The sequence below is a fragment of the Mobula birostris genome, chromosome 9 (genome assembly GCF_030028105.1).
Source record: "Mobula birostris isolate sMobBir1 chromosome 9, sMobBir1.hap1, whole genome shotgun sequence".
NCBI classification, from domain to species: Eukaryota; Metazoa; Chordata; class Chondrichthyes; order Myliobatiformes; family Myliobatidae; genus Mobula; species Mobula birostris.
Window position 1 is genome coordinate 139,708,093 of NC_092378.1, and position 26,146 is coordinate 139,734,238.

Consider the following 26,146-nt stretch of genomic DNA (forward strand, 5'->3'; position numbering starts at 1 on the left):
AGGATGCTCTCACATCGGCCTCAGTGACTGAAATCACAGGGTCAATGGGGGCTGTGGGCATGTGTGAGGGTTCCACCATGCTTTCAAAGTTCAAACGTTCAAAGGTCCATTTATTATCAAGGTATACAACACTGAAATTCTTCTTCTCCAGATTGCCGCGAAACCAAGAAAGAAAAGAACGGCATTATGAACATCAATCCCAAATCCCACCTCCCCACACCAAAAAAAATGAACAAAAACGAAACAGGCATATTGACCCCCAAATCCCCTCCTCCACACACAAAAAAACACAGAGAGGAAAACACAGAATGTAAAAAACTATAAGTCTAGAAAAAAAAAGTCTATAGTTCAAGTCCATTTCCAAAACGCAGAAAACCTGGGAAATGTTCTCTGGGCACAGCAGCCTGCCTTTCCCTCTCTAGCTGCAAACAATCCCACCAGTGATCAAAAGGCAGTCTCCTCTCTCTGTAGCACAGCAATCCTACTCACAGTGAGCAATCTCAGCAGCGATCAAAAGGCAGTCTCCTCTCTCTGTAGCAGAGCAATCCTACCTACGGTGAGCAATCTCACCAGCGATCAAAAGGCAGTCTCCTCTCTCTGTAGCACAGCAATCCTACTCACAGTGAGCAATCTCAGCAGCGATCAAAAGGCAGTCTCCTCTCTCTGTAGCAGAGCAATCTCACCAGTGATCAAAAGGCAGTCTCCTCTCTCTGTAGCAGAGCAATCCTACCTACGGTGAGCAATCTCACCAGCGATCAAAAGGCAGTCTCTTCTCTCTGTAGCAGAGCAATCCTACCAAAGATCAAAAGGCAGTCTCCCCTCTCCATAGCAGAGCGATCCCACCAGTGATCAAAATGCAGTCTCCCCTCTCCGGTAGCAAAGTGATTCCTCCGTGATAAAAATGTAGGCAGCCAGTGCTCACCTTCCTGGTATTTGCCTCGATTTTCAATCTTCCTCGTCGCTTTAAGCAGCGGGCAATGGAAGCTTTAATCAGCGAAGTGGAGACGAACATTGGCTTGCATCCTGTCCCACAGACTTCTCGCCATGAGGTTTGCTCACGCTGCTCTTGTCTCCCGGAACCCTCTCAGAGACGGCAGAGCGCTGAAACACCCAAACATTCTCCAAACTGTAAATCACAGGCTCCAACAGTTCCAGAATCACACGCAAGGGGAAAAACAAACTAAGACATAAAAGAAGTGAAATATATGGTTACCATGGTCTATCCAGAAGATGTCGACCAAAGGAGTGTTGCACACAGGTGCCATCCTGACCGGATGCGTTAAATATCCTAGGCAGTCAAAGTGAGCACAGACGGCATTGCGCTCATCTGGAAGCGAAGACTTGTTGTCACCTACATCGCTTGGTTTTACTTTGTAGGAGTTGATAGCATTCAAGCCCTACTACAGTTGTTGAACATTCTTCAGTGATCCAAGTTTAGCCTGGAATTGCCACTTTGCCCATGAGGTAGCTTTCTGGAGATCATACCTGCACCTCTTGTATCTTACTTGGTCGCCAGACTTGAATGTCACTGACCCTGGCCCTCAGAAGATTGCGGATCTAGTGGTTTATCCAGGGCTTCTAGTTGGGGAACACTCTGAATTATTCTGTGAGGCCACACTCGTCTACGACTGTTTATATAAAGTCTGTGACTACCATGGTGTATTCATTCAGATCCTCGGATGATTCCTTGTACATGGCCCAATCCACCGACTTGAAGCAATTCCATAGCTGCTTCTCTGCCTCCTGTGACTGCCTCTTTGGTGTCCTTATCTCTGGAGTCTTGCTCTTTAGCCTCTGTCTGTAAGTAGGCAAGAGGAGGACATCCAAGTGACCAGATTTCCCGAAATGTGGTTTGGGCATGGAACGGTAGGCATTCATTATTGTAGTAGAGCAGTGGTCTAGTAAAGACAAGTTGCTAGAACCTAAAGGTCTGTATTCAAGAGTTTTAAAGGAACAGAGCTACAGAGAGAGTGGACCCATTGGTTGAAGGTCTTCAAAATTCACTGGATTCCAGAAGGCTACGAGTAGAATAGAAAACAGCAAAGGTGCATCCCTCATTAATGAACAATGGACAAAGGAAACTTGATGACCACACAGAGAGAGAGAAAGATTGGCTTTACTTGTCACAAGTACATCGAAATCTAGAGTGAAATGTGTCATTTGTGTCAAATCAGCAAGGATTGTGCTGGGCAACGCGCAAGTGTCACCAAGTTTCCAGTGCCATCACAGCATGCCAACAAATCAGTAAGCCTAACTATACATCTTTAGAATGCAAGAGGAAACTCAGGCGGTCATGGGGAGAATGTACAAGCTCAAAGATCAAACCCCAATCTTACAGCTGGTGCTGTAAAGCGATGCACAAACCACAAAGCTCCTGTGATTCCCACTCTGCACCCACCCTCCAAAAAGCACTTGGCTCTTTTGCAGGGGTTCCCAACCTGGGGTTGACGGACCCCTTGCTTAATGCTATTGGCCAAAGGTTGGGAACACTTGCTCTATGGTAACAAGGAAATAAAAATAATCAGAATGGATGTACACTTTTGGCAGAATTACACGTAACTCACAGAATGCATTGAATAAATAATCTTAGGGGAATACAGAAAAACAGCACAGTATCAAAAGAAAATAACAGCCTCTGTTAGAGCACCTACTTGTGTCGTGTTGCATTATCCAGACTTTCAGTTCTACTAGACTGTGTGCATAGAGACATTCATCTTCTCTATTACAACCAAAGCGTACTTCATGACGGCAGAGATCAAGTAGTTTAGTGTTGTCAAAAGGTCGAACTTTAGAGTATTTCACTGTTGTTTCTCGAAGAATGTGAACGAGGCACCTAGTTAAAAGATGAGAGAATTCTATATAAGAAAACCATAATATATTCAGTAATTCTACAAAGCAAAGAAATAAAATGCAAGTAAGAGTTTAGAATAGTACAAGCACAGTCATTTTAAGAGGCCTGTTCCTTCATTACTTGCAATGTTGTATGACGTGGGCAATCGTGGTCTGCCATCTGTCCTTAGTCTGCTTGTGGGGAAGACCCCCTTCATGCTGTTGTTCCTACTCTTTTCTCTAATCATGATCGTGATTGTTCTTGGCAAATTTTTCTACAGGAGTGGTTTACCTTCTTCTGGGCAGTGTCTTTACAAGACAGGTGACCCCAGCCATTATCAATACTCTTCAGAGATTGTCTACCTGGCGTCAATAGCAAGTTCTGGAAACTCCTAACATTTTTGCTGCACAATTAACAGAATGTTGGACATACAGGTTGAGTTCCCCTTACCCAAAATGCTTGTGGCCGGAAGAGTTTCAGATTTCAGATTGTTTTGAATTTTGGAATATATATAATGAGATAGCCTGGGATCACCATCATTTCTGACCCTGAATATATGTAAGTAGTCTTTGCCTTGTACATAACACATACGTTAAGGTTTGGAACTCCAAAACATAAAAACCAATTGCAAATAAAAGACGGGAGGCCAGGAGAACAGGTCTTAGTTTTGTTTTTACGTTAAGCAAGGTGCACGCATATCATGTGGTAGTTTCATGACGTATGCAATTCACGTATGTAATTCACATAATGAATTATTTAAACAAATAAAGAATATGTACTCAGACAATATATTTACAATATTACTCAAATATTACTGAAGTATTAAATACACAACCAATCTCTACTGCATAGCTATGAACTCCAACTCAATATAGTATGCATCTCAGAATATACACAGAATACTATTCAATGCATCTCTTATATAGACATCCACAGTACAGTATTGTAAATTTTAAATTGTCCCATTCAAGGCTAAAGATTCAATCGCTGTGGAGGATTTCTTACTCTTTTGGGATAACATCTTTCCTGACAAAGGGAGGTCACTCTGCTTGGCAGGAGAGACTTGAGGCTCTGAAACAGTCTCAGGTTCTGGAGCCTCCTCCATAAGTGGTTCTGACAGCTCTGGACACCTTTCTTCTGGATGTGTTGGCATCCTGAACAATGCATGGCAAGCTTCACTGGATAACGTACATCATAATGTGTGTGTACAATGTCTGACATCACCATTTCCTTTATTTTTGGAAAGCCACCTCAGACTGCTTTGTCTGTTGCCATTATTTCCCAACCTGTAGTAATGAGTTCAAAAGGTGGAGCACTGTAGCCAGTCTGGTCGAAACCTGTTATAGTAACTGACAAATCCTAACAAGCACCACAACTCTGACATGTCCTTTGTTCGTGCGGCATTCACAACTGCTTGAATTTTCTCAGCACACTTGTGTAATTCTTATGCGTCAATAGTGTGACCATAGTAAGTGATGCTTGGTTTAAAGAATTTTAACAGTCTCGAGAGTTTGGAGAAATTCCTTGTCATCCTTACCAATAACAATGATGTCATCCAGGTAACAATGAGTACCCAGGCAGCCTTGCTGCACCTGATCCAAAGTTTTTTGCCAGAGTGCAGGTGCAGATGCTACTCCAAAAATAAGCCTATTATAGTGATAAAGCCTTTTGTGAATGTTTACAGTGGGAAACTTTGGACTTTTCTTCTATCTCCATCTGCATGTAGGCCTCAGCTAAGCCCACTTTGCTGAAGTGTTTTCCTCCAGAAAGGTTTGCAAAGATATCCTCTATCCTGGGCAGAGGGCATTGATCTACTTTCAGTACTGGGTTGATGGTGACCTTAAAATCACCACAGATTCTGACAGACCCATTCTTCTTGGCAAATGGAAATACTGGCATTGCCCATGGGTTCAACGCAACCTTGGGAAGAATTCCTTCAGCCTCTATGCAATCTTGCTCACTGATTACTATAATATTTTATGTAAAGTATAAAAACAATCAGCATTGTAGACTTGTCCTGGTGTTAGATTTTCATCAGTGCCCATTTTCACAAACTCAATGAATTTTCCTGCTGTTTTGCGGTCAGCAAGCACACGCTTTATCTTCAGCATTTTTAAAATCTTTATAAAATTAATACTGTACCTTTTCTTAAATTTCCACAATTGGTCTGTTGAACATTCACAATTACCTTCAGTTCATTGTGATAGACCTTTGCTTGTTTTAAGATCAGCATACCATTAAGCAGCACATGTTCATTCCGACAATGGCGAACACATTCTTTTAATACATGATTGAGATCTTTATTTTTTGCTTTACCCTTTTATTTTTTTAAAATTTTGCATTTACTTCTGTTCATTACATATGTGAGATCACTTCTCAGAACTGTCAATATTGCACAGAGTCATGCGCATCACCTGGAAACCTTCCCTGGACTGTGTGGGAATTTCCATTTGTGACACGTCAGTGCTCAAAAAAATCTTGGATTTCGGAGGTTTCAGGGTTTTGGAATTTTGGATAAGGGATACTCAACATGTACTTGCAGTTCTGGTCAAAGCTCCATTGTGCCTCAATGAACTTCTGTACAAACACTCAAGATAGTTTCTGGGTCAAATCGGTTTTGGTGTTTGAGTCAGCAATGTTAAATATAATTTTAGCATGTGGGTGTTTGAAACCTGTTTGGATTCATTCTTGATCAACTTTGATCTGCTTTCTCCATTGAAACATGCTGACGATTTGGAATGGCTTCTTGTCGACAAGGCATGCAAGCTGCCTGCCTATTAGACCATAAGACACAGGAGCAGAATTAGACCATTTGGCCCATTGAATTTTCTCCGCCATTTTATTAGGACTGACCATTTTCCTCTCAACCCAACCCCATTCTCCCGCTTTTCCCCGTAAAATTTCATGTCCTGACTAATCAAGAACCTATCAACCTCCATCCTAAATGCACCCAGTGACCTGGCCTCCACAGTCACCTGTGGCAACGAATTCCACAGATTCAACCTCCGCCCCGGCTAAAGAAATTCCTCCTCATCCTTGTTCTAAATGGACGTCCCTCTGAGCTGAGTCTGTGCCCTCTGGTCCTAGACTCTCCCACTACAGGAAACATCCTCTAAACATCTACTCTACCTAGGCCTTTCCACGACAGTATTCATTAATAAAACAATTTACACAGGCCTTCTTATTAACTTACCACTATACTTCCTAACCTAGCAAAGTACCAATGCTGTTATCAATCATCTCCAAAACAAAACATAAATGAATATGATTTTGGAAAGATTTGGAGGTATATGGTTATGGGAATAAATATAATCAATTATTTCATGGATGATCTACGTATCAATCCAAACATACCACGCACAGAATACTTCCAAGTACTTGCAAGTTAAGAAAAAAATGGATTGGTTACAGCTTTGCTAATGACTTTTACAGTCTTAGTACTGAATGTACTTACTTTTTCTTATTAAATAAATGCTTGGCATCTGGATTGGAACAGAAGGCTTGGTTATCCTTGTTGTTTTTGTGTATCATTCTGGGCTTGTTATCAAAACATATCTGAAGTGAAAAAGAACACGGTAATTAATTACAGAATTATTATTCATGTTGGAGCCTACTTCGTAATGCATTAAAAGCGCAGTTTAAACAATAACTGCCATTGTTTAAACTGCGCTTTTAATATTGTTTAAATTTTGTTCTTGTACAAATTAAAACTTTGCAAAATTTAAATTGTAATTCAAAAGTTCATCAGTCAATAAAGAGATATAACTTCAAATAGGATATCTTTTACAATTGTTTTCTTCTTAAAATTGTTCCAATTGTTCTTTGTGATAAATTTCTGCTTTAAAATGTTGCCATTTAGATTGGCAGCTCAGATACTTGACCCTCGGCACCTTGCAATAATGCCAAATGCAGAGTCCTTAAAACTGTTTTAGTCACAATCACTATTAACAGTGGGGCTTGCCAGTCTGTGGCATTTCCCCATCAGCCAAGATACACACATAATCTTAATAACTGCCATCTCCCCAAGAAATGGGCTATGAGAATAGGATACTCTAAATACTTCACAATATAATCGGTGAAAAGAAAATTCATTATATACATTCAACTACAGTGGTTTTAACAATTCTGATCTTGGGTGCCAAACATTAAATTCAAAGTATGCTTGGGAAAGTTGCCGGGAAAGATACAAATTACTTGAACAACTCCATGCCAATTCTCCACACAGCTCAATGGCACAGCTGTTTCTCAGCTTACTTCTCGAGAATGCACCTGTCACTTTCCAAAGCACTCGCAGAACAATAAAATAATCAGTGGGAGGGAAGTACACTGCAGTAGTTTTAATCTCTAGGGTGGATAATGAAAAGGAAACTACATCGAGATTCAAGAGGGCAAAGGAACGTAAAAGAAATTGCAACGATAGAACCAATGCACTGAAGCATGCTATTTTCTAACTGCCAGTTTTGTACAGCCACAAAGAACATCGACATAATTTAGAGTTAAGGATTGTGCTGGAGATTAGATAGTGGTTTATCTAATCTCTTGGACTCCGCCTTGAGACAAGTAATGGTTCTGATTGTACTGAACAGAATAATCAGATGCAATTCCTACCTGGCCCTTACCCTCACTTCAGCTATGGCTGATGCATGTCATGATCCCCTTCATTTGAATGGACTCATCAAACTTCAGTTTTAAAGTTAGGTAAAGTCAATAGTGTTTTTTTAAATTGTATGTTTTACAATCTAATGTTTTTAAATTATTTTGTACAAGGTATATGCGGTTTTAAATTTATCTTTGAATCTAAAAATCATTCAAATGTATTTGAATTATTTCTAAAGGTTTCCATTAGAAAAGGCTTGCTGACGACATTTGCCCGAGCTCTACTTGCAGCTTACAGACTGCTCCATCTCACTGAGTGTCCCCAGAACACGGGGAGCCATTCAGCCACAAAAGTTAGTGGAACCTCTTGGGAGATGAATGATAGGAGTGGGCCTGGAGTCCAACATGACATGGCTCAATAATTTCCAATTGTAAAATCTCTTTATTGGAAAACTTCAAAACCTCCTCACTCATTTCCCATTCACTCGCATAGCTTTTGAGGAAATAATAATTCTCTTTACTGCACTGATTTTTGTTCCATTTTTATCCCACTACAAATGGCAAATGCAACAATGTGCCAGATTTAACAAGGAAAAAGTGAAAGATTAATTTAAAATGAAATATATGTAACATACCTCACAAAGAAACATAAAAATTCCATGGTGTTCCTGTAGAATTTTGGCAACAGTTAAGTTATCCTTCCTGACACTTCCAAAAGGATCAAACAACAGCTCACGGTTAAATGCTCCTTTCCGTTCTAGGGACCATACATCTATTTCCTCTTGGCAATATGCAAATGTGCAGTGACCAGGGTACCTACACACTTCTCCTGCAGCAACATCTGAAAAAAACAGAAGAACATAAATCTGCCAACCGTATATTGTGTAGTCCAGGGGTCCCCAACCTTTTTTGCACCGCGGACCGGTTTAATATTGACAATATTCTTCCAGGGTGGCCGATGGGGGGCGGGGTGTTAATCGCAACCAGAAAATAGGTGATAGGTCACTTATAAGTGGCTGATACACTCAATCCTATAAGAAATACACTCAATTTCATTTCTAAAAGGGTTTATCTAATAAACTTAATATTAAACACACAGCGCATATTTTCCTTGCATGAATATAGTGATAATTCAATTATAAGTCACTTATAAGTCAATAACATCATAACATTTTAAGTAGCGTTTGGATATTAAACACACAGCGCATATTTTCCTCGTATGAACATATAAAATCATTGCAACACACCAATATCGCTGAATCAGTGGGAGCCCTGGGCTTGTTTCCCTGCAGCAAGACGGTGCCATCGAGGGGTGATAGGAGACAGCGATACTCGAAGGGGGTTCCTTACATCCAGTCTATTCTGCAGTTTTCATTGCATTCATTGCTGAAAACCCCACTTCGCAGAGATATGATGTTGGAAATAAAGCAACGTTTTTAGTGCTTTCGTGGCTACCTCAGGATATTCAGCCTTGACTTTGATCCAGAATGCCGGCAGAGACGTTATGTCAAACATGCTTTTCAGCCCATCGTCATTTGCAAGCTCGAGGAGTTGATCTTCTTCCCATGCTGACATGGATGATTCACCGGGGACATTCACAAATGGGTCACGGACCCATTCCTTTACACGTCTTGGGTCATTTGCGGTTGGGAAGTAATGCTCGAATTCTGTCGACAGCAAAGATAGGTGATCGCGCACCAGCTGTGAGAAGGACTGTTCAGTCTCTCCCAAAATCCCAGCTAATGTTGGGAACATGTCAAATATGCCCCCGTCCATTCGCCGTCCCCACAGTTCCAGTTTGGCTTTGAAAGCAGACACTTTATCTGCCAGCTTGAAGACAGTTGTCATTCTCCCCTGAAGTGACAAATTGAGTTCATTGAGCAGGTTGAAGGTGTCACACAGATAAGCGAGTTTTGCTATTCACTCCTCGTCACTGAAGTGTGCTGCCAGTGGTGACTTTTCTCCTGAAAGAAATCTCTGTAGCTGCTCTCTTAACTCAAAAACCCTGGCCAGGGCTCTCCCCCTTGATAGCCACCTGTCTTCAGTGTGTAAGAGAAGGCATTTGCGCTCTGCATCCATTTCCTCACAAAGCTGCTCAAACAGATGTGAGTTAAGGGCTTTTGCTTTGATGTGATTGATAACTTCAACAATGTCACTCAATACGCTGTTAAGATCAGGTAACATTTTTCGGCTAGCCAGCATTTCCCTGTGTATGACACAGTGTGTAGACTGGCATTCAGGAGCAACCTCTTTGACTCGGGTAGTGAAACCAGACAGCCGTCCAGTCATAGCTGCAGCCCCGTCTGTGCATATTCCAACACAGAATGACCAGTCCAGTTTGCCTGACATGAAGTCATTCAAAGACTTGAATAGTTCTGCCCCAGTTGTGCCAGTTGGCAGCAGCCGTGCACACAACATATCCACGCGCACATCGTCTTGAAATATGTATCGCACATAAACCAGCAGTATTGCCTTGTTGTCGACATCGGTAGACTCGTCGACCTGGATAGCATACCATGGTGACTCGTTAAGCCGTTCCAACAGCTGTGCTTCGATGTCCTCCGCTATGCCATCGATTCCCCTTGAAACTGTGGTAGCTGAAAGAGAAACCTGTGCCATCTTGTTCACAGCACATGTCCTTGGCAGCAGGCAGAATCAATTCTTCACCAACAGTGAAAAGCTTCTTAGCTTTAGCAATACGGCTAGCCACTAAGTACTCTCAAGTGACGTTTGTTTTTACTCATCGAGTAGTTGTAGGTTAATGACCGACGGATGACCTCGCGTGCGTTCAAGTTCAACAGTGGGCGTGACGGGGAATGAGGAAAGGTGCAGCTGACTCATATAGTTTCATATCGCCAAATCATATCATTTCCTCGTGGCTCGGTAGCACATGCTTTGCGGCCCGGTGGTTGGGGACCACTGGTGTAATCAAACATGCAAAACATACATGTCTCTTTTTGTAGTCTAAATAACTTTTAGCTTGAACCTCCAATGCAAAACAAAGTACATAACACTACAAATAATAACCACAAGAGATTCTGCAGATGCTGGAAATCCAGTGGAAATCAGCAGGTCAGACAGCGTTTATTGATGTTTCAGGCTGAGACAGATGAAATCCTAATGAAGGGTCTCAGCCTGAAATGTTGGACTGTTTATTCCTCTCCCTAGATGCTGCCTGATCTGCTGAGTTCTGCGTACATACACGGTGTGTGTGTCTTTATTTTTTATTTATTGAGATACAGCACGGAACAGGCCTTTCGGCCCTTCGAGCCGCGCTGCCCAACAATACCCCAAATTTAATCCTAACCTAATCATGGGACAATTTACAAAGACAAATTAACCAACCAACTGGTACGTCTTTGGACTGTGGGAGGAAACCGGATCACCCGGAGGAAACACGTGTGGTCACGGGGAGAACGTACAAACTCCCCGGTGGGAATTGAATCCCAGTCACCAGTACAATAAAGCATTACGCTAACCACTACACTACTGTGCCACCCCGTGGCATCTTGATGAAATAAAACAAAAAAAAGTAAATTTGTTGCTCATAGCCTCACAGCATAGCCAAAATATCTAGACTTTCATCTGGATTTGAAGCACATTTAATGTTGCCTGTATCGCATAACCTGGTCTTAAAGAAGTAAAGAATAAAAAATCCAGATCTTGATGATACATACCAGCATTTAGAAATGTTTTAATTCAACAATAAAACTGCAACATCAAAAACAAACTAATTCTGCTAGAAACAATATGTACCACCAAGATCTGAATTTTTATTTTTTGGATCCTAAAACCTGGCTATGAGACTCGGACAACATTAAATGTGATCTATTGCTTACATTCAAAAAGGAATCAAGATGAAGTAACTTTACACAATTTATTTTAAATTTTGTTGAGTTTGAGAGCAAGGAGTCAATTATCAATTCATTGCCTTGATACCAAAGCAAACAAGTCAACCCTGACTGCCATTATCTTTGCAGATTGTAGACAAAGACAAGGAGACATGTTTGTACTGTGTTCAACACAGAAATGTACTCAGGCGTAAATGTAAAATAGGTATGAAGCTAAAACATGAAAGATTAGGGGAAAAAAAAAGCAGAAAAACCCAGTGAAGCTTCCATGAAGGATTATTAAAAATGGCAGTACTACTGTGAATTACAATGCAAAGCATCTTACAAGTTTTTGTTTTTGAAAAAAGGAATCTGTTCAGACTTAAAATGAAAAGACTATTACATGAATAGACCCATTTTTCAGCCCAGTAGCCACAGTGGAGATGGAGATTAGGAAGTGCATTGTGTGATCAGGTCACGTTCTGTTCTTTGTCCTGTTTTCCATGGCTCCATAACAGGAGGCTGATCAACCTCATGACCACTAAAGCGAAGGACCATCTTGTTGATGGTCACCAGGGTTAGGCAATCAATGGTAATCTTAACAGCAACATTCACATTCAAAAAATTGACTTTTAAGCATCTGACAATACCATCATCATTCCTGCTGTATTTTCTGGGAATTATGAGCTTGTGTCAAAAGTGGTGTAATATAAATTAGCAGAAGGCTGTGAGTGGTCATCAGGAAATGCTTAAAGCAGCCAATACTTTTACGTCTAATTCTGCTTTCCAAGTCATGTGAGAAGCTATCATGAGCTATATATTTTATGTATATACTATCTAATAACTCCTCACCTTTACATATGTAATAGGGTCCCACATACTGATTTTTTGTTGGCCTAGGTCGTATCTTCTTCCAAGACCTATCATCGGAATTCTTCAGTCGACCAATTAAAATATCCTTCTTACATTTATGTTCTCCCTCTCCCGTATAGGTGTAAGTCAATCCTTTGGGATCTGAAAGCAGTGGAAAGATTGACATAGTAAAGAACTTCTTTTAAAAAATTGTTTTTCCTCTCAAGGCATAGCCAAGGAATCGTTTCTCGTGCTGTGGTTAAACCTTGTTCTCTATACTGCACAGTACAGTTTAGCAGCCAGTTCTACTTTAATATTTCACCGTATCAGGCTAAGAGATGACAAGAATTTAACACTTAACTATTTGAAGTATTTCAAATGAGGACAGCGATATTTTATTAGTTGTTAACCACTTAAGGCAGCCAATAGTTGCGAATGGTACCATATTCTGCAAATGTCTTAGGGATATATAACTATAGCCAAGGTGCCTAAGACTTTTGCACAGTACTGTAGTAATTTTATGTATTGCACTGTACTGCTGCTGCAAAAAAACATATTTCATGATATATGTGAGTGATGATAAACCTGATTCTGATATGGGTCTCTATTGTGGACTGAAAGTGGGAAGGGGGCAGGGAGAGGGGAATCATGGTAGGGAAAAGGGGAAGGGAGTGGGAAGCACTAGAAATATATTCTGTAGCTATCAATTAACCAATTGTTTGGAATCAAATGATCTTGCCTGGAGTCTCAGGGCTGGGTGTGTCTGCACCTGCCCTGGCACTCCTTCTCTACCACCTGTCCCACACACCTCCCACAGCACTCCACCCTCATCATTCCCAACATCCTTTGCTCCTGCCAGATTTACAAACTTGCTCTCTGTTCCATGTTGACAAATACAGTACTGTACAAAAGTCTTAGGAACCCTAGGTATACTCCTGCCACTGCCTGCAAGGAGTTTCTATGGTCTCTCCGTGTGAGGTGAGTTTCCTCCGGGACCAGTTTCCTCCCACAGTCCAAGGACGTACCAGTTGGTAAGCTAATTGGTCATTGTAAACAGTCCTGTGATTAGGCTAGCATCAAATTTAGGGATTGCTGGGCGGAGTGGCTCGAACGGCCAGAAGGGCCTATTCCGCGCTGAATCTCAACAAACAAATAAATAAACAAACGTGCCTAAGACTTTTGCACAGTACTATACTATAGAAATGCAGGCCATAAATATAAGAGATTCTGCAGATGCTGGAAAGCTAGAGCAACACATACCAAATGATGGAAGAACTCGGCCTGAAACACCTACTGGTTATTCCCCTCCATAGATGCTGCCTGAGAGTCGGTCCAGCATTTTGTGTGTGTTGTTATAGAAATACAAGTCATTTTCTTCATCCATACAAAAGTTGCAATTATTTCAAATGTGCGATGTTAGCTGGAGCATTGGTATTTTCAATAGTTTGGAGAAAGGTATGGGCAGATCAACATGTGTAAAATCAATTACAAAAACTGCGATACCGGTCTGTATAAAGCAGACTTCAAACAAAATGCTTAGCACATCAAGTGGCTAAACAATTTGTAATCAGAAGCAAATGTGCACTGCACTTAATCATTTGTCTGATAATCAGAACATTAACCTAAACACTCACTTCTTATTTACTTTACCTCAGCTAATAGAACCACTTCATTTTTGTTGCCCTCCTTCCACTGATAGAGCTTCACAATTCAGTATTAGATTGAAAATTAAATGAGCTGTCCCATTCTAGAATTGACAAACAGGTGTTTTCACACTATTGCAAATGGCCACCTGATTAATGCTATTTGTTAATTTCTTAGCACTAAATGTATATCAAACTTGAGAAATTAACTATTTTACAATCATTTCATTGTGTCACTCGGCTGTAGGACAGCTTAGCAGATGTGCTTTGGATCTTTCATATAATATAGAGTAAAGTAATATAATATAGAGTATAAGTAAATCTTGGCACTTTAATTCTTCTCATTATTTTGTCATTTTAATGCAATATTTCCTGAGAATGTTTTCCCAAAGGATTGCCATGTTTCCTTCTCCCTCTTTATTCTGTGATGATTACGCTAATGTAGTAATGTGGAGTTGGCAAATCATGGTGGAAACGATAATAAAGGCCCATAACTCGTGGGATTATGATGAACCCGCCAAGATAAAAATAGAGAGAAGTATTGGAAGTGGTACAACAGACAAACACAGCACAGCAAAAAAATAAAAGAAGACACAATTCTGTCTGACCTCATCAATACCTATGAGAGTTCTTGGCCACTTAAAACAATAAAATAGCTTGTCCAAAATCAAAATCACTAGTTTTGATGGGTGACTATAATAATTCACTTGAAATTAACTGTGTGCTTGAGTTATTTTATCTACTGAATGGGGACAGACTCTCACCCCACATTTATTTAGAGAATTGAAAAAGTGTTCCTTGATACACAAAATGCTTGCCTGCTGGTAGAGATACAAAGTAGTACATCTCATTGGTCAAGTATAAATGGAGTCATGCAAGTGGCACTTATAATATTTATTTCAATAATAGAAAAGATTTGAATAATATAACTAAGATAAGATTTTTCTCACCTATTTTGAAACAAGACAAACAGGCCTGTTTAAATTCATGTGTTTCTGACAGTGGATTTCCACCAAATGGTTGCATGGATAATTCAGTTGTTCCCATTTCTGCTCCTCTTGAAAAGGCACTTCCGTTTTGACCTATAACTCCTATATTGCTGTTACTAACGAAAAGGCTACTTGTACTATTTCGCTGTTAAAAAACACAAAAATAAAATTCTTTGAACCTTGCAGAAAATATAACACTGCAAATAAATAGTTTGTGAATGTTTAACCGTGGCGTAAATGGCATGTTTCACTGCTCTGGTGAGGGTGTTCTTTGATGGCTGGATAAGATGTAATGTTTCGATTTTAAATTATAAATGGAAGAAGTATTCGAAAGTCTTAATGCGATGTAAATCAAAATTATTTCATTTAAAACTGAAAGCCAGAAAATCTCTCAAAGAATAACAATGTTATAATTCAAAGTGTAATGATTTAAGACTTACAAATAAATAATCCATTTACATGGGGTAAATGTAGCTAAATTACTGTATTACTAATTCAAGGTAAGAGTTCAAATCCTGCACACAGCTGTGAAATTTAAATTCAGTTAATGATCATGACCACAAAAGATAGAACAGATGGCTGTTTAAAAAAAACAGCATCTGATTTATTCATTCCCCATCTGGGGAGAGTAGCTTTCACCTTTACCTGGTTTGGCTAACATTTAACTCCATCTTAAAAGTGTTATACAAGTAGCCAGCCATCAACACAGCATTAAAGTGGGGAATGAACAATACTGAATGGACCATCTAGCAGCAACTGAGTCAAAGTGAGACACAATTAACTCATAAGAAGTAGGCACAGCAATAGGTTATCTGGCTGTTCATGAAAAATAAACTCAAAATGTGAAAGCAACAACAGATTATGTCAATTTTTGTCTAGGGTTAATGTCTAGGGGAAATTTGTAAAATGGGCCATTTACTGAGAATGCAACTAATCAGTAATGAAAGGGTGCATTGTATTCTAACAAGTAATGCTTTAACAGCAAACAGTGTGACAGAAAAAAATCTGATTTATTTTCAAATTAAAAATCAATGCATCCTGCCCCATATTTGACAAAGTATTCAAGTAGAGAAATAAGATCATAATGATATCTGCAGTGGCATCACCAATAAACATTTAAGTTGCCTCTACTGAATGACACACAGGCTATGCCATGCCAATGACTACTCGCTCTCAGGAGGGGAGGGGATTTGGTTTATCCACTTTTGAGACAATTTTGGCTACGATTTTACTGTCAATCACAAGAAGCAAAAATCAAGTCTTTAAAAAGCTAAAGCCATGCTATCAAATTCATCTACAAAGATAAATCAAAAAGGGTGCCAGAAAACAAAAGATTCCTCGGCCTTTTCCTCCAAGATTCAACACCTGCTTAACATCTTACTCTCGTCTTCTTCCTCCAACCTCGTGATAGGGTACTGTTCCACAGATGGACTCTACTGTTATAAGTAAGCTTTCCCTTATAATTGTTTTGTGATTAACTTTATCCCATCCTGGCAATTCTTGTTTCTCTTTCTAGCAGGTTCCTTGCCTCTTACACGCTTTGACTTCAGCTTGCTGGAACCTTAATGCCTCATGTTCTGTTAATTTCCTGTCATCTATCACAGAGGCAGACCAATACTGCAAAAAGAAAACTGCATTTATGTAGCATCTTTCATTTCAAAACTTTTCCTATAAGATTAATGAAAATTTGGTCCAATAAAAAGCTCCTTAAAGAGCTAATTACTTCGATTTCTCTACACTTACTCCACATGCCCTTTAAAAAAAAATCAGATATGTTGAGAATTATTACTCTACACCCACTGAGTGTAACAACCTGTTGCACAGAAATAATTTCATTTTATCTCTCCTGACATTTATACTCAAAGAGTGCTGGGAAGAAATAATTTTAAATCACTGGTTATCATTGGCAAAAGTGTCTATTTATTTTGTCACAACCTATTGCTGTGTCCCAATTTTAAAAAATCATTTCTACACTGAATTCATCTATGTTATCATTCACTTAAATTTCATCTGCACTTATCCTGTATTTTTATGTTCATCTTTAAATAGAGCAGTCATGAAAAAGAAGTCCAAAAATAAGTCAACCAGTAATTTGTTTAGGATTACTAGAACATCTTTGCTATTGGATTGTACAGTTTTATGTACAAAACCAAGAATTAATACTTTTAAAAGAACAAAATCTTTATCATAGCTCCTCTCTCCCCTTTTAAAATTCTCACCAGCACAATTCTTCCCACCCAGAATTTATTGCTTTATACATTTCCTCAATAAACTTCTTTTGATATCTGTCAGATGAGTTTATTAATCTGTTTAACTATTCCTCACATCCATCCTTCAGTTTATTGTCTGCAAATGATTAAACCTCAAATTTTATTTGAAATTTTCTATTCATTCGCTGAACTCAGGCATTTGATGAATCCTTCTCATTGGATTTATTCTGAATTATTTTTAAGGGATGCATAGCATGCTTTGGTATCCATCTGAAAATTTGTTTCTGCTATAATATCAGTGGTAGTACTTCTGTGCCTTATGGTCAGAGAGGTTGTGTTTAACAATTTCATTTAGGATATAATCAAGACAGAAAAGCATGTCTTGTATGACAAGATGGTCTGTTAGAAAAGCAAAATCTTTTGATGGATAGTTCTATCTTTAAGAGACAATTATTTCCTACTTCTGGCTCACTATTTAAATAAAACAAAACTTAAACAAAAGGACCCATTTTGTTTAATTGGTCTGTTTATCTATCAAACGTTATCAGTGATAAGACAAGTGAAAATTATTCATTTACTCACAGGCAAATAAGAAATGGAACTACTGTGTCCCCGTGCTCCGACCCCAGTTCCAATATCTGAAGGTTTTGCTGCCAAAGAGGAAAAGTGAAAAGATAAGAAAACATTGATTTTATTTAACTGCTTGAATTTAGATTGTCAAATGCCATGGGAGAATGCAAATTTATGTCACTGGATCAATAGTCAAATTTTTTGCTTCCTTGTCTAAAGTAAAAGTCCTCAATAATAATCTCTCAGCTATGAATGTACAAGAATCATATTGCAAAAACAGCTGCAGCAAATGTATTCAGACACGTTCTCACACTGAAATTCAACTCTCAGTATAATTTGTTTACTTTTTAATTCTTTGGATGATCTGTCCTCTTTTACACATATTTGTTGGTCTTTGTTATGTGTGTTTTTTTCATGGATTATATTGGATTTCTTTGTTTTCCTGTGGGTGCCTGTAGGGAAAATGAATCTCAAAGTTGTATAGGATGTACATACTTTGATAATAAATTTACTTTGAATTTTGAATTTTCAACTTTGAACTGAGCAGAACACCTTTAATATTTGAGGATAACAACTTTTATTTAATTTTGAAACAAAGGAATTATGGAAGCTCATTGTCAAAGTTTAGATGTGAATTTGATAAACAATTCTTACCTCTTTGAGATTCCATAATAGGTAAAGAGTCTAAAGAATCCATTCTGGAGACAAAAGTATCATATGGCAGCATATTCATAGATAGTGAATAGACAGATGGAAGAGTCACTGAAGGAACATTACTGGTTGTAACTTGGAGTGGTAGGACAGAACTGGGACAAGGAATACCAGAAGGCAGGCTGGCTGGCAAGCTAGTTGAAACACTTCCTTGAACTTCCTGCAATTAAAGGTGATAATCAAATCAGATTAACTTGACCAAAAGAATTACAAACAATAAGCCATCTAAAGAACTTGTTTTATAGGAGGATCTCATTGAAACCTGTCAAATATTGAAAGGCCTAAATAGAGTGGATGTGGAAAGGATGTTTCCAATAGTGGAGTTGACTAGGATTGGAGGGCACAGCCTCAGAATATAAAAATGCCACTTTAGAACAGAGATGAAGAGGAATTTCTTTAGCCAGAGAATGGTAAATCTGTGGAATTCATTACCAGAGATGGCTCTGGAGGCCAAGTCATTGGGCATACTTAAAATAGAAGTTGCTAGATTCTTGATTAGTAAGGGTGTCAAAGTCTATGGGGAGAAGGCAGGAGAATGGGGTTGAAAAGGGTAACAAGTCAACTGAATGGCAGAGCAGACCCAATGGGCCAAGTGGACTAATTCTGCCCCTATGGCTTATGGTTACAGAGAGCAGACAAGAGAATGGGCTGAAAAAGATAATAAATCAGTCACGATTAAATAGCGAAGACTCGTTGGGCTGAATGGCCTAATTTTGCTCCAATGTCTTATGGTCTTATATACGGTAATGCTGTATCCCAAAGTACTTCACAGGCAGTAAATCTTTTTTTTTCAGACATCCAACGACATTATTTCTACAAGATGCTACAGTTAATTTTTGCACATGAAATTAATTTAATTAAAGAGATACAGGAACTGTAGGCACTATAATCTAAAACAAAATCTGTTGGAGATACTCAGATCAGACTGTGTCTGTGGAGGTAGAGAGACGAAGGGAAGGTAGACATTTTGAGCTATTCCTCCTGATGCAGTGTCCCCATCTGGTCCGCTAAGTTCCTCCAGCAGTTTTTTTTAATGCTTGAATTATAGAATGCTGTTGGTAAGTGACAAGTTTTTAACTGTGTCTTGCAGATGAGTGGAAAGTTCATAGGACACCAGGAGGCATTTAAGTCTTTAGAGGACACCCCACCTCTACAAGGTTGCTCCAGGCACATTTCGGGCCATATAGTTACATATTTCAGTTTTAAACTGTTGGGGATAAACACAACCTAAAAAGCAAATGAATGACAGAAGGGTTGTTTCATTGGCAATGTTAGTTGAGAAGTGAGCGCTTGCCAATACAACTGTAGAATTTCTTGCTCACGAGAAATGAGGTCATAATGCTCAGAATGCTACCAAGATACATTCATTCAAGCAAGAAGATGGTGTTATATTTTACTGCATATAAAATTATGTCAGTCACTGGACATTGTCATAATTTCCTAATTAAGAGAAAAATGCGTTACTAATAGAGTCAAGCTAGTATTATTGATTGTGAATTCAACAATGTATGCTTTTTGCAATACAGTGCATATTTTAACCATTTGTAGACAATGAAAATTGCTACTACTAATTTAGTGAAATACTTATGACCAGTTTTGTAAATACTGTGGATACAAGAGAAGGTCAAAGGCTTAGTATTGTAATGAGTGATTGACCTCCTGACATTCCAAAGCTGATCTGCCATCTACAAGACACATCTGGAGTGTAGTGAGAAGCAGCATCATTGCAGCATCAAAACACTTGAGGAGCGTGTGTAATCAGAATGGTATCACTAATGCAGTAACAAGAGGTCCACTGGACATTGTAAAATTGCAACTACAATTACAAAATGTTTCATTGTCCTCCAGCAGAAGTATAATCTCAACATCAAAAGTGTTTATTGAACTAATTACGCAGCTCCTGTTATAATGTGGTTTTGTTGATCAAGATAGCCCTGATGAAAGGTCTTGGCCGAAACATTGACTGTTTACTCTTTTCCGTAGATGCTACCTGGCCTGCTGAGTTCCCCCAGCATTTTGTGTGTATTACTTTGATTTCCAGCATCTGCAGATTTTCTCTTGTTTGTAACAAAACTAGAAGTTTCCTTAGCAGTAAGTGGCCAAGAACACATTTAATCAGCACTGAAATGCAAACAGCAACTTAAATGACTGCAGAATTTTAGGTTGCATACAATTAGTCATAAAGTCACACAGCACAGAAACAAGCTCATCAGCACATCAACCATTGAAGAACCCATCCACACTAATTTAATTTACCAGTGCTTAATCTGTAGCTTTCTGTGGCTTGGCAATTCAAGTGTTGTGAGGGACCTGTGTCCACCACCTTCTCAGTAGGGCATCTCCACTTGGGTAGAAAAAATCCTCAGATCCTCTCTAACCTTTTTATTTCTCAACCTAAACCTATGCCCTCTAGTTTGGAATGATACTACCCACTCTACCTATGTTCTTCAGAAGTTTGTATACCGCCTTCAAGTTCCCGCTCAGTCTCCTTCATTTCAAGGAAAACAAACAAGCTTTTCCAATTGTAATTTTCTGAACATTTAAAGGTATCTCAGTTTGAATTCTATTTTGTTGCATTTTCACAGTAGACAGAGAATTCACATCGAACATGCTAAGATTACATCCACAGCATGTTCCTACGCATACTGCCCCTGATGTCTATTGATTGTTATTCATTTTATAATTGAAGTTTGCTGACAACATTGCTGTCCTTGGCTGAATCAGAGGTGGTGACAAATCAGGATATAGGAGAGAGATTGAAAATCTGGCTGAGTGATCCCTCAACAACCTCTCACTCAATGTCAGCAAGACCAAGGAGTTGATTATTGACTATAGGAGGAGGAAACTGTAAGTCCATGAGCCAGTCCTCATCAGGGGATCAGAGATGGAGAGGGTCAGCAACTTTAAATTCCTCAGTGTTATAGAGGACCTATCCTGGGCCCAGCTGGTAAGTGCAATTACGAAGAAAGCATGGCAGCACCTCCAATTTTTTAGAAGTTTGTGAAGACTCAGAATGACATCTAAAACTTTGACAAAATTCCATAGATGTGTGGTGGAGAGTATATTGACTGTTTGCATCACAACCTTGTATGGAAAAACCAATGCCCTTGAACGAAAGAGCCTTTAAAAAGAAGTGGATCTGGCCCAGTCCATCACGAGTAAAGCCCTTCCCGCCACTGGGTGCATCTACATGGAGTGCTGTTGCAAGAAAGCAGCATCCATCATCAGGTACCTCCACCATCCAGGACATGCACTTTTCTTGCTGTTACTATCAGGTAGAAGGTACAGGAGCCTCAGGATTCACACAGGATCAGGTTCAGGAATCGTTATTACACTTCAACCGTCAGGTTTGTGAACTAAACGGGAGAACTTTATTCAACGCAAACACGAGGAAATCTGCAGATGCTGGAAATTCAAGCAACACACACAAAATGCTAGTGAACGCAGCAGGCCAGGCAGCATCTATAGGAAGAGGTACGGTCGACGTTTCGGGCCAAGACCCTTCATCAGGACTACCTGAAAGAAGAGATAGTAAGAGATTTGAAAGTGGGAGGGGGAGGGGGAGGTCTGAAATGATAGGAGAAGACAGGAGGAGGAGGGATGGAGCTAAGAGCTGGAAAGTTGATTGGCAAAAGGGATACCAAGCTGGAGAAGGGAGAGGATCATGGGACGGGAGGCCTAGGGAGAAAGAAAGGGGGAGGGAAGCCCAGAGGATGGGCAAGGAGTATAGTGAGAGGGGCAGAGGGAGAGGGAGAGAAATAAATAAATAAAAAAGCGGATGGGGTACGAAGGGGAGGTTGGGCATTAACAGAAGCTAGAGAAGTCAATGTTCATGCCATCTGGTTGGAGGCTACCCAGATGGAATATAAGGTGTTGAACTTTATTCAACTTCACTTACGCCATCAATAATCTGTTCCCACAACCTATAGACTCACTTTAAGGATTCTTCAACTCATATTCTCAATATTTATTGCTTATTTATTTGTTATTATGTTTTTCTCTTTTGTACTTGCCCAGTTTTATCTTTTGCACATTGGTTGTTTGTTTGCGCTGTTGGATGCAGTCATTCATTGATTCTATTATGCTTCTGGGATTTACTGAGTGTGCTCACAATAAAACAAATCTCAGGGTTGTATATGGTGACATATATGTACTTTGATTATAAATTTACTTTGAACTTTAAACTCAGGTTTTTCAAATATGTGAAGAAATGTATAATGTGGATTTAGCACTCTCCTTGGAACACTAATTATCAATATTAATTCCTGTTGCTGAAGTTCTAGCCAGTTCCAATATCTAACATAACTTGATATCCCCTGTCGGTACATACTCCAGCTTGCTCTAACAGAGAAACCTCTATGGCTGTGACATTTTACCCTCTCCAGACACTGGCAACTAAAGGAATGCTAAATCCTAAAACATTGTGGAAACTGAGAAGTTTTTTGGAAGAAGAATTATGCTGTGACACTTGGTATGGAAGCTGGCAGCATTCTGGAACTTCAAGTCATGTTCACAAAGGTAGGCAACCATCAGCAGTTGTGTTTGGAGCAAAAGCACAAAGTTTAAGCCAGTCCTCAAATACGGAACAGCATCCAAAAAAAGAAAGATGATCACTTAGTGTAGGCCCAGGAATGATAAGGTCAGTTGTAGTTCTGTATAGGCACAACAGATTAAAACCTGGGACCTTTGCCAATTCCAACGTACTTAATTTTCTCATGAAGTTACTTTCCGATTTCCAGATAAATCCTGATACTAAAATACTCTCCAGAACTAAAGACAACCAGTGTTTAAAAAAAATACCTTATTCTATATTATGCTTTTACAATTCTATATTCGCTCAGCGCTTACAAATTATAAGACCATAAGATATAGGAGTGGAATTAGGTCATTCGGCCCATCAACTCTGCTCCTCCATTTCTTCATGGCTGATCAATTTCCCTCTCAGCCCCAATGTCCCTCCTTCTTTCTGTATCCTTTCATGCCCTGACTAAGTAAGAATTTTATCAGCCTGTGTCTTAAATATACCCAATGACATGGCCTCCACAGCTGCTGTGACAATGCATTCCACAGACTCATCACTCTCTGGCTAAAGAAATTCCTTCTATCTCCATTCTAAAAGGATGCCCCTCCATTCGAAGGCTGTGTCCTCTAGACTTAGAACTTGCCCACTGTAGGAAACATCCTCTCCACATCCACTCTGTTCAAGGCCTTTCAACATTCAATAGGTTTCAATGAGATCACCCCTCTTTTTTCTGATTCCAGTGAGTAGAGGCCCAGAGCCGTGAAACACTCTTCATATGACAAGCCTTTCAATCCCGGAATCATTTTCATGAACCTCCTCGAGCCCTCTCCAATGTTAGCACATCCTTTCTTAGTTAGGGGCATAAAACTGACCAGAATGCTCAAAGTGAGGCCTCATCAGTGCTTTTTAAACTCTCAACATTACATCCTTGCTTTTATATTCTAGTTCTCAACTATTAATGATATTAATGACACACTAACAAATGTTTGCTAATCCTTCAATTTACTGAAACGTTAGCCTTTACTAAAATACATTATATTTTACCACAGGAGTTTCTTCTAAAGCAGACATGGAATCTAGCAGCTCATCCAGGTCCTCTCCTATTTTGTCTCCATCAGTAAAATCTAAGCATGACTCAGACAGCGGATAAGGTACCCCTCCTCCATTCATCAGTGTAGCAGTGGAAGGGTTGTTTCTCTCGGACAGATGTACAGGAGGCGACGTAGAATTAGGAACAATTAGAACTGGTGCTGATTCACGCGCTGCTTGAGGGGTTTCATCCGAAGAGACAGATACACAAACTGGAGATTCAAGACTTAATCCTGGAAAATCTACAAGAGAGGATGCAACATTAACAACAAAGATTTAACATTGGAAAAAGTTTTTGTTAATACTGAAAGGGAAAACATTTCACGTGCATTTTACTACATATTAGCAACCTCTGTGTGTCACTCTTATATGCAATACGATGTCAGAAGATAGCTTATACTTTATAATTTATTGTCGCCAAACAATTGATACTGGAACGTACAATCATCACAGCGATATTTCATTCTGTGCTTCCCACTCCCTGGATTACAAATATTAAATATTAAAAATAGTAAAAATTAGTAAATACCAATACCATGTACATATTACTGACGAGAAAACTCTACTACTCCCCAAACCTCTGCAGAGTTTATAGGAATATAAAATTAAAATTCATTTTACCTGTTTCAATATCTTCAACTGAACCTGAACCATTACTGGGCTATGGAGAAAATAGAGATTAAAATGTTATTTAATGTTTAAGAGGCGCTTACACACACACACAGACAGGGGTATGGATTACCTGCACATGTACAGTTTAAATTGGCATCATGGTGAGTGTAGATATTATGGGGTATTTTCAGAAACCAATACAAACTTAAATCCACAAATGTGGGGCAGCATGGTGTAGCGTATTGGCTAGCACAATGCTTTACAGCAGTGGTCCCTAACCTCCGGGCCGCGGACCAATACCGGGATACGTAGAATGCAGCAGTGCAGCGGTAGCCGGAATGCACCCAGCACATCTTTAAGAAAAAAGCCAAAATAAACAAGCTAATTAATTAGGTGCCGCCCGGCACGTAAATGTCGGCCCAGATCAGAGGCGACGTTGGGGACCACTGCTCTACAGTACAGATGACATGGGTTCCATTCCCACCGCTGCCCGTAAGGAGTTAGTACGTTCTCCCTGTGACCGCGTGGACTTCCTCTGGGTGCTCTAGTTCCCTCTCACAGTCCAAGGACATAGCAGTACATAGGTTAATTGGTCACAGTAAATTGTACCATTAGGCTAAGATTAAATCAGGTGAATACTGGGCGACACAGCTCGAAGGGCTAAAGTAAAAATAAAATCTAATACCAAACTATTATGATAACTATGTAAAAATAAACTTTCCAATTTAGAATAGCAAACTTTACAGATTTAGTTGAGGAACTCTGTACCTGTTATTAATCAGGCAATTGTCACAGTAAGATGTTAACATCTAAAATCTTTGAGAAATCATCAAGAAGAAAAAAAATCAGAGCTTGGAAGTTAACATACACTAATGAAGCAGGTAAAGCCAAAATATGCCGACATACTGTACCTCCTGCACAATTAACACATACAAGGGAGAAAATTAAGCAGCCTAAAAGAATACCCTTACTTGTTTAGAAGATTCAGCAGAAGTAATGGAACTGACAGCAATTAATGGAGGCTGCAAGAAAAAGACAATCATTCAATTAATTATGAGTCCAAAAGATTTGAACTGGAAAATAGATGAAAATAAAAGTATAAAGTGCATTCACCTGAGCTCGAACATATGCTTTCCGAATTTTTAATCCTAATTTCTGAGCCAACTCTTGGGTTAATTTTATTACAACATCGTCCTGAAATATAATTGTAAACATATTTTTAGTTTTGTATTTAAAGGCAGGACTGTTACCAAAAGACTGATGGTTCTATATTGATCAACAAAAATTGTACAACTGCTAGAAATTCAGGTAGATCAGGCAGAACAACACACAAAATGCTGGAGCAACTTAGCAGGTCAGGTCCGGATGAAGGGTCTCAGCCCAAAGCATCAACTGTTTTTGTGTGTGTTGCTCTGGATATCTGCAGAATCTCTCGTGTTTATGATCAGGTAGTACCGGTGATGGAAGAAACAAAGTGAAATGTTTTAGGTTTAGTACCTTCCATCAGGACTAATTTTTATGTTGCAGAGGAGGAGGAAGAGTGGAGAAAACAAAAGAGAGTGTCTGTGATAGAGATCTCAAAAGATACTGAATAGACAAGCACCCGCTGTGCTGATGCTGGTTGATGCGGGATTGCAAAAGTCTGCTCTTCACAGGTAAGGCTGCTCCCAGCACAATCCTCAGACAGTTGAC

At 39.4% G+C, this 26,146-nt stretch overlaps 1 protein-coding gene and 1 long non-coding RNA gene across 3 annotated transcripts in view; one reads left to right on the forward strand and one right to left on the reverse strand.

Annotated features, from left to right (window-relative positions):
- Positions 1-26,146, forward strand: part of LOC140203126 (uncharacterized) — a 79,716-nt gene that overhangs the window by 28,113 nt on the left and 25,457 nt on the right. The gene's annotated exons all lie outside the window — the stretch shown is intronic.
- The window catches only part of zc3h7a (zinc finger CCCH-type containing 7A), a 105,090-nt gene that overhangs the window by 17,293 nt on the left and 61,651 nt on the right, over positions 1-26,146 (reverse strand). For both annotated transcript variants that reach the window (XM_072268964.1, XM_072268963.1), the window contains 11 exons: positions 25,568-25,648; positions 25,426-25,476; positions 24,464-24,503; positions 23,798-24,084; positions 18,175-18,391; positions 17,533-17,600; positions 14,702-14,885; positions 12,109-12,270; positions 8,062-8,267; positions 6,285-6,385; positions 2,652-2,833 (listed from right to left, as the gene is read on the reverse strand). In XM_072268964.1, coding sequence (XP_072125065.1) covers positions 2,652-2,833; positions 6,285-6,385; positions 8,062-8,267; positions 12,109-12,270; positions 14,702-14,885; positions 17,533-17,600; positions 18,175-18,391; positions 23,798-24,084; positions 24,464-24,503; positions 25,426-25,476; positions 25,568-25,648 — 1,579 coding nt within the window. The remainder of the gene's footprint in view (positions 1-2,651; positions 2,834-6,284; positions 6,386-8,061; positions 8,268-12,108; positions 12,271-14,701; positions 14,886-17,532; positions 17,601-18,174; positions 18,392-23,797; positions 24,085-24,463; positions 24,504-25,425; positions 25,477-25,567; positions 25,649-26,146) is intronic.